Source organism: Genypterus blacodes, unplaced genomic scaffold, assembly GCF_046128005.1.
Source record: "Genypterus blacodes isolate CSIRO-AG114 ecotype Tasmania unplaced genomic scaffold, CSIRO-AGI_Gbla_v1 ptg000214l_1, whole genome shotgun sequence".
NCBI classification, from domain to species: domain Eukaryota; kingdom Metazoa; phylum Chordata; class Actinopteri; order Ophidiiformes; family Ophidiidae; genus Genypterus; species Genypterus blacodes.
In genome coordinates, this window is record NW_027467013.1 from 4,018,673 (window position 1) to 4,027,500 (window position 8,828).

An 8,828-nucleotide genomic window follows, 5' to 3' on the forward strand; every position below is an offset into this window, starting at 1 on the left:
ATAGCAAATAGATATGTATTCTCTATATAATATAGATATTTATATAAATATATAAACACGATTTTCACTTGGAAAGAAATGTCTATCTTTATAGGAACACAATCATTATCAGTTGCCCTTACTTTCTCACTGCACATTAAAAACACTGATCTTCTCTTGATTGTTTCCCTTTATCTCTAAATCTGACCCCTGACCTCCCCCCTCCACACACACCTGAAACGCTCCGTAACACACCCGTGCCTCTAACACATAACTGCTCCTCTAAAGTTGCAGACATCCTGACACATGATGGACAGGTACAGACAGTAAAGCTCCTCTTCTTCGCCTCTTTGTCGGTTCAGAAGCCCGGACGGAACCTTTTTATCAAATGAGCTTTATACACAAAGCAACATGAGTGCTGTCCTCTCTCGTGCCCGGAGAGCGGCGGGGAAGCGGCAACAAACTTCAACAAACAAGTCAACTCGCTGTCAGAACGCTCCGCAAAGGCCAACGATGAGACGGCACTGACTTACAGAGGCCTCAGGGGGAATCCAGCAGGGAGGCGGGAGGCCTAGATGTCTCCTCTCCCCTCTCTCCTCTCTCCTCTCCCCCTTCCTGGGAGATCCCATCATGGCGTCTCTAACGGCATCGACTGTACCATAAAAGAGGAAGCGAGAGGCGGTGGAATGTACTTTGGCTGCACTTCCTTCCATAAAGACGCCGACAGTTGGCGCCGCTCGCACGCTCGGCACGCAAACAATGTTGTCACCCGCAAGTAGCGAGGGTGACTGCTGCCTGTTGGCACCCTCCTGCCAGACAGCTGGAGTTTTATTAGCAGACACAGGATTAATAGACTCTTTATTACCCCGAGCAATTAAGGGCTTAATTGGAGAGAAAATAGGCCCCAGTGAGAGGGGAGAGGGAATGTGGAGAGGAGATAGACGGGAAGAAGCATATCTTTATAGTGCCGCTCTCATGGGGACATGTATGCGTGTGTGCGTGTGTGTGCGTGCTTGTGTGCGTCTTTCTTTCTCCATGTAATGCCTTGTCAAACCACCAGGGGGTGCATTAGAGTCTTTGCATCCAGCTTGACGTCCCTGCCACTGTGTTCCCTTTCATTGAGCTTCTGTTTTGATTGCTCAACACCGCAGATAAAACCTAACGCAGAGTCAAGGTCGTCGCCGCTTTGATTTACCATCAGAAACGCCTTTCTCTGCTTCTGCTAGCAGCGCTGGATGAGACGACCTGATAGTTTCCTAATCAGCTTGAGCCTGTGTGATGCAGGAGGACAGATTCATGTGCAGACAGCAGCCTGACCTGTGACCTCTGTGCTCTGAGTTCAGCCGTTCCCTCCGCTCAGCCTTAATCTTTCTCACACACATTTCCTGTGTCAGCTTCCACGTGCTGCTGCACAGCTGCTGATGCCAACACTCCCACTTATCAGGGTCCAGCCAGCAGCCACAGAAGTCATTTCATGGTCCGGCGACTCTCTGACTGAGGGGGAAGTATGTTTTCTCTCCACTAAATGGTTTGACTTACTTTTGTGTCTCTCTGGCTCATTTTCACTTCCTTTCTGTTCTTTAGATATGATGTGAAATGGAGAGGAGCCGGTTAAGTCTAAATGTAAAGTAGAGAGAGAGAGATGTGCATCAGGGGAGCTCAGCCTCAGGGGACAGACGGACAGACGGAGGAGGCATCATCTCATCTGGACTCATGGTGATGTTACAGCTGAGTCTCTGCCCTCTCCTGTGTTTTCATACCACACTGGCCTTGATGGAACTCTCTCACCTTACCTGCCCGGGTGGGAGCGTTGACTCCAGTCTCCAGTCTCCCGTCTCCAGCTGTGTCTCCTCTCCTCTCTCCTAACACCTCCATTAGGTAAATCCCCCAATCATCCATCCTCCCTGCAGATCGTTGCCAGGGGCGCTTCAGTGTGCCGCAGGGAGAATCCACACCGTAATGACCGCAGTTGGACGGACGGGCAGAACATTACCTGAGGCGCTTACACCCACACGGTTTGGACCTGTGAGTGTGTAAGTGTGTGTGTAGGTGGAGGGAGAGGGGAGACGGACGCACGCACGCAGCAAAGCTACTGTATGTGGTACATGGTTGCACTCTAGTGGTCTATTAGGGAACTTCAGCCCTATTTCAAAGCTTCAGCTGCTCATCCTCAGCTGAACTCTTCCTGTTAGGAGCTCAGTAAACAAGCTGAAGCCTGATATGATCCATAAATATGTAACAGCTGTGTGTGTGTAAGGTGCAGAGCTTTAGAGGATGATTGTTGGGTTAATATGTGACTCTGTAAGGCTGATTGAAGTGTGTGTGTGTGTGTGTGTGTGTGTGTGTGTGTGTGTCTGTGTCTGTGTCTGTGTGTGTGTGTCTGTGTCTGTGTGTGTGTGTGTCAGTGAGAGTCCACACAGCACAGCGAGGGCAGAGAAAGAGTTTGGAGTCATTTTTATTATAGAAAAATATTTTATATAAAAACCAATAAGTTATTAAGTCCAGCAGCTCCTTGTGTTGATTTTCCTCTGATAACATCACTCTATCTTCATCTCTCTGTCTCACTCTCTCACTCACTCACACACACACGCACACACTGTCACACACACACAGTAGTTATGAATCCAGTCCGTTTCCTCCACCTGTGCTCACCTTCTCACACAGCTGCACCTCCACTCTAAAGTCCGCTTTGGAGGCGACCTACTTCCCGTAGAACATCTCCAGGAGCACCTCCTCCATGTTGACGGTGCCTATGACGGGTTTGAAGAAGAGCTGGGTGACCACGGAGGGGCTGATGGCCCGCAGCATGGACAGAGCGATGAGCAGCTTGGCGAAGCGGGTGGTGTCGTCGCGGTGGAGCAGCCGGACGTGTTCGTTCAGCGCCTGGTGAGCCTCCCGACGCAGAGACTGGATGTAGTGGAGACAACGCAGACCCTCCAGATCTACAAGGAGAGGAGAGAGGAGACCGGGAGAGGGAGGGAGGAAGGAGCGGAGAGTTGAATGGCAGGAAGGTGAGAAGTGGTAAGAAAACACAATGAGCTCTGAGATGCAGGAAACTTCTCAACAACCAAAGTTCCATTTTAACACTGAGACGTGCCTGTGTGGGGCTTTACTCCATTACATCACCAACTCTCTGCTCTGATCCTCTTTATGTTATTAGATCAGTGATGTCAACATTCAAAAGTGATAACTGATCAATTAAGGCATTTCACAACCAGTTGACCTGCATGCAGCTGCAGGGTCTGGAGGCGCAGAGACCACAACTATAATCAATACAGGTCAACTTTAACTCATTCCTATGAAGAAGTCTCCTCTACTTTATATTTACTAAACCTTTATATCAGGATGACATCACTTTATTTAGCTTAGATTTGTATTGAATGATTCATATTTAGTTTAGTGAGTTCAAACATGAATGACTTCATTGTGATTGATTGAATATCGACTAACCTGAAGAAGTCAAATTAATCATTTCCCTTCATGTACTATTACCCTGACATTACAGCGCTATAAGCTCGTCCCTATAGGCTAAAGGTCACAGTTCACCCTCCTCCTCTCTGACCCCTGGGCTCAGCTGCACGGTACCTGGGTTGAACAGCACGGCTCCCTTCAGGTACGCGTACTCCTTCGTACTGATATCCACACTCCAGCACTTCTTCAGAAACGCTTTGATAGCCTCGATATCCACCACCGACACACCCGCCGCTGCCGCCGCCGCTGCCGCCGCCGCCGCCCTGCTCTGCTCCGCGGGCGGCTCGCTCTGCCTGTCCGGTAACCCGGTGAGGATGCGCTGCAGCATGCTGGGCTCCACCGTCTCCGTGGTCTCAAAGTCCACTCGGTCCTGTGCGAGTCCGAGTACGAGCAGCGGAGCCCAGCCGCTCCGGATCAGCATCAGCTGATCGGCCTCCGGTAACTCGCGGAAACACGGGACGTTCTTCACGAAGCGCAGCGTCTTGACGAGCACCGCCGACGCGGCCTTGCACGTCACCTGCGGGACGCGGAGGACACCGCGGCGCCGCGTCGAGCCGCAGGAGCAAGACTGCTGCCGGAGCTCCTGCAGCGAGGCCGGGGCAGAGGTGACGGAGGAGGACGAGGAGGACGAAGAGGAGGAGGAGGAAGAGGTCCTGTGTAAGAAGTGGTGCAGCGTCTGCTGCTGCTGCTGCTCCTCGGCGGTGGCGAAGCCGTCGCTCTTTAAGATGCTGTACAGGATGCTGGTGCTGTTCCGGCTGCTGGCTCCCCGGCAGCGGCAGCCCTCGTGTGTGGCCATGGCCGCTCCGCTCCGCCCGGCTGAGGCTGAGGCTGAGGCTCAGCTGAGGCTCAGCCCGTCCCGCTGACGCTTTGAAGCGCTGGAGGTCAGTGACCGAGGCGGCGCTGGTTCAGCCCCTGATAGCCCCGCGGCAGGAAGCTCCCGGTTGTGTGTCTGCGCGCTGTGAGAACTTGTTCAGACTTTGTGCTCACGCCGCCTCCTCACTCAGGTTCCTCCTCTGTCTCCTCCTCCAGCCTTATATCTTTCCTCAGCCTCTCTCTCCCTCTCTCTCACACACACACACACACAAGCACACACACCCTCCACTGCTCACTTACATTCCCGACACACCACCATGCAGGCATTTCAACAAGAAACACACTCAAGGAAAAGTCTCTGTGCTCTGTTTGTCATCATACCGAGCCGTTATGTTTACATTTAAACACAATCAGTGACTGACAGGCCTCTGCTCCTCTGTGTGACATCACCACCTCAACATCCGTGCTGAAGTATAATCCTCATTAATCACAGTGTAGCTGCGTGTTGCTGGATCAGGCTGAGCTGGATCAGGCTCAGCTGTGGTCTGAGTCTTACCTTGACTCTGAGGCGGTGCTGTTTATCAGGCTGGAGCCCATCTGAAGGCTTAATTATTTTAGGGACAATTTATATGATTTTTCTACAAGAAAGGAGCAGGGAGAGCTGAGCTGCGAAGGCCGGCCTCAGACCTTGACTCGGACACGCTGATATTGATTTAACCGTGAAAACAGGAGCCGGTGAATTATGATGTCATGACTCAATGCTCTCCTTGCCTCTGTCACCGAAGGAGGATGGGGGAGCGGCGGGGCGGGAGGAGCGGGAGGAGCTGGGAAAGGAGGAGTGGAGGTCAGAGAGAGAGAGAGGACAGAGGAATTAGAGCTTTATCATAATCGCTCCTGAGAGGGATCACAGGTTAGGGGTTGACTGCTACCAGGAGGATGAGAGAGAGGGAGGAGGAGGAGGAAGTTGGATGAAAATGGATGAAAACAGAAGCGAAGCGAGCTGATTTAATACCAAAACAAAGTGGTCAGAGATGGCGGCCGTGCTTCAGCCTTGGTCTCGGCACACAGGCCTTCACACCGCCACTGCCACCACCATTGCCACCGCCGCCGCCGCCACCGCCGTGCAAGGATGTTTCACATAAAGGCCGGGCCGTGCTTGCAAGGAAAGGGTGTCATTGAATACCTGGCCCTGTGAATAACACCCTCCCTCCCTCCCTCCCTCCCTCTCTCTCTCTCTCCCTCCCTCCCTCCCTCCCTCGCTGAAGGATAGCGGCCTGAATGGAGGACAGGATGAGAAAGTTTAGCAGCGCCGCCACATCATTGTTCAGAGGCAGAACCTATTGATTGGGCAGAGAGAGAAAACAGATTTTTCACATGTTTATACCAAGGACGCTGTGGGATAAACAGCCTTCACTCAGCTCCGTCTCTTCTCCTGCTCAAGGCCCAGCCAGCTGAGGTTATAAAAATCCCTCCGTCTCAAGGAGAGATTACATTATGTCTTCTTGCAAAAGCACAGTTAGAAAGAGATTTCTCTCTCTCTCTCTCTCTCTCTCTCTCTCTCTTTGCTCCGGCTCTTTCTTTGTTCCTTTATCCAAATGCATGGACTGTAAGTACCTGCATCTCTCTGAGGGAGGGAGAATGTTACAGCATATGATCCTGTCTGGAGGAGGAAGAGGAGGAGGAGGAGGAGGAGGAAGAGAGTTTGGTGAAATGCAGACTTGTTTTTGTTGCGTTTTCAACAACATCTCGCATTTTTGGGGAGAATCACAGTGTAACAGCCAAAATAAAGGCGTCAGCTCCACAGGTCAAGCTTCTCCTCCTCATCTTCCTCTTCCTCCTCCTCCTCCTCCTCCTCCCTGTCTTCTGAGATATGAAGCAGGCTCTGTCTCTGGACCGCTGCCTGCTGGTGCTGAGCCCAAAACTCAAAGCCTGTGAGCCAGAACACTTTACACATACGTGGCCTCTGTGTGTGTGTGTGTGTGTGTGTGTGTGTGTGTGTGTGTGTGTGTGTGTGACTGCACAGACTCAACCTGGGTCACGCTTACCTCAAAGCCTTTCACTGCTACTTTGATGTAAGACCCTTTAACAGGAGAACACACCGCTCGCTCGCTCGCTCTCTCTCTCTCTCTCTCTGTACTGAGCTCCATCAACACACACACACACACACTTTAGCAGAGGAATATGAGAAACCACACTTATATGCACCCACACACTCTCTCTCACACACACACACACACACACACACTTGTGGCGTCTGTGATCTGCGGCTCTTAAATAATTGCTTTGACACCCAGACAGTCCGAGTCAGACAGCGGGGGACGCCTCGTCTGCCGGAGAGCAAGGTCACTGTGGAAGGAGCTACTTAAATGTGAGAGAGACGTCCATGAAAGGGACAGGAAGGAGAGACAGACGACAGGAAGTTTGACTGCTTTAGGTTGTCATTACGCAATCTGGCGTGACGGTGAAAACCTTCCTATCACATCTGCGTTCAGGAGTGATAGGCTGAACTTTGGGTTGATTGTGGATCAAAACAACAACCAGGCAGGCTGGGTAGGAGGGGGGGGGTGCGCACACACACACACACACACACACACACACACACACACACACACACACACACACGCACACTAACCCCAGTCTGATCAACACCCGTGGTGTCCAGCGAGCTCAGACTGTTTTCAGCTCGGCCTCATTGTTGCATTGTGTGCTTTTGCAGCGGTAAGCATTTCCCGAAGGCTGATCAGGCAAAGTAAATGGTGAGGTTGCCGTGACCCACAGAGCCTCTGGCACATTCAGCCTCTCAGGCCTTGAAGCGCCGGTCTGGAGCAAACACAAGGTTTTTACCAAAGACCTGGGGCCTGCAGACACCCACAGACACTCCAAGAAACTTAAGAGGACAACTTTTGTGTGATTCAAGGCTTTGCATTAAATGTCTCTCCCCGGAAAACACTTTGCGGCGCTTTGTTTGTTGCTTTGTTGTGCGCTCTCATGGCGGTTGCTATAGTGACTGCCTCCATTTTCTCTCTGTGGCTGCTCACATAAAGGGCTGTGTCCTTGTCTCTTTAATAGTTACAAATTGAATACTGCACTTTCCAAGGACTTATGTCTCCAACTTACAGCAGAATGAAAGTGTGTGTGTGTGTGTGTGTCTCTATGTGTGTGTGTGTGTGTGTGTGTGTGTGCATGTATGCCTGTCCACATATGTATTTCAGAGCATGTGTGTGTTTGTGTGTGTGTGTGTGTGCGTGCACAGCTGCTTCATGGTGGAAAGATGAGAATGTGTCCAGTTTTAGGTTTGTTTGTACACAGGTGTGCGTGTGTGTGTGTCTGCGTGTGTGTGCATGTGTGTTGTATTTGCATAGTGTGACCCCCTAGTGCTGGTAATGTGTACTAATCCCAGTGTCCGCAGCTTTGCATGCCTCTTAATGTCTGACCACCACACACACACACACACACACACAAACACACACACAAACACACACATGCTCTGTCAGTGTTGAACATTACTGACCGATGTGTTCCTTTATATCTATTCATCTCTCTTGTCTTGTGTAAACTCAAGGTCGTCTCTCTGTAAGCCCGGCTCCTCAGCGCCTCCTGCTGGTGGACATCCTGGGCCTCTGAGCTCCACTTCCCCCACAGCCTTTAGATCGGTTCAGAGGGTTTGAACCGGCAGCCTCAGCGTCATGGAAACATTTACAATCAGGGAGGGAAATGATATCGTTCTTGTTTGTGTTTATATTTTCTTTACTCAGCGTTAAATTTCCCGTGTATGGAACCATGACGACGCTCTGCAACACAATCTTAACAATATTCTATATTTGACTTCCCTGTGCTGACGAGGACTCGCATTCAGGCACAGGTAATTGCCTTTTAATTAATAAAAAGGCGATCAGTAATTAGATTTGTTGGATGTTTTGTTGCGCGTCGGCCCGTCTGTAATCACTTCCTGCGGTGAGACGAAGCTTTTCATGAGCGTCTCACACACACACACACACACACACGCACACACACTCATTAATGAGGCAGAGTCCCTCCTCCCCCCAGGTGATGTCGTGTCAGTGTCAGCTGATGCTCGCTTCACTTCATCCCGCTGTAAACAATACACAGATGACATCGTGGTTTGGTGGTTTGCTTTCATGCTTCGCTGTGGTTTCATGGTACAAGTGACGACGACATGAACACTTCAGTTCTGTGTGACATGTTTGCCCCCCCTGGACACACACACACACACTCACACACTCCCAAAGCACCAGGAGAGTGATGCAGCCGGCCAATCAGAGCAGAGCAGGACTTTGAGGAGGCGTTGAAGAGAAAATGTCTGAAAATGTCATTGAATTTCCAACGCAAAAGGCCGACGTATGAGCGAACGACCCTGAGGCCCGTAAGGTGCAGGGGGGGGAAAGGGGGGAAGGGGGCTGTGTTGTAGTCGTATCGTCCTTGTTGTGCATAAACTGTGTGTTGAACATATGCTACAGGGATGTGAGCTAATTAGCCAAGGTTGAGTGGGACCTGGGGGGGGGGGGGGTGACATGCAGAGAGGAGGAAGAGGCTGCCAAGGTCAA

The 8,828-nt window shown here is 51.1% G+C and overlaps 1 protein-coding gene across 1 annotated transcript; it reads right to left on the reverse strand.

Annotated features, from left to right (window-relative positions):
- Window positions 1-2,484: 2,484 nt before the first annotated feature.
- nr0b1 (nuclear receptor subfamily 0, group B, member 1) lies at window positions 2,485-4,366 on the reverse strand. The gene is made up of 2 exons (XM_076169961.1): window positions 3,565-4,366; window positions 2,485-2,921 (listed from the first exon to the last, which is right to left on the reverse strand). The coding sequence occupies exons 1-2, from the start codon at window positions 4,244-4,246 to the stop codon at window positions 2,680-2,682; spliced, it is 924 nt and encodes a 307-aa protein (XP_076026076.1). The 5' UTR covers window positions 4,247-4,366; the 3' UTR covers window positions 2,485-2,679.
- Between the last annotated feature and the right edge of the window lie 4,462 nt (window positions 4,367-8,828).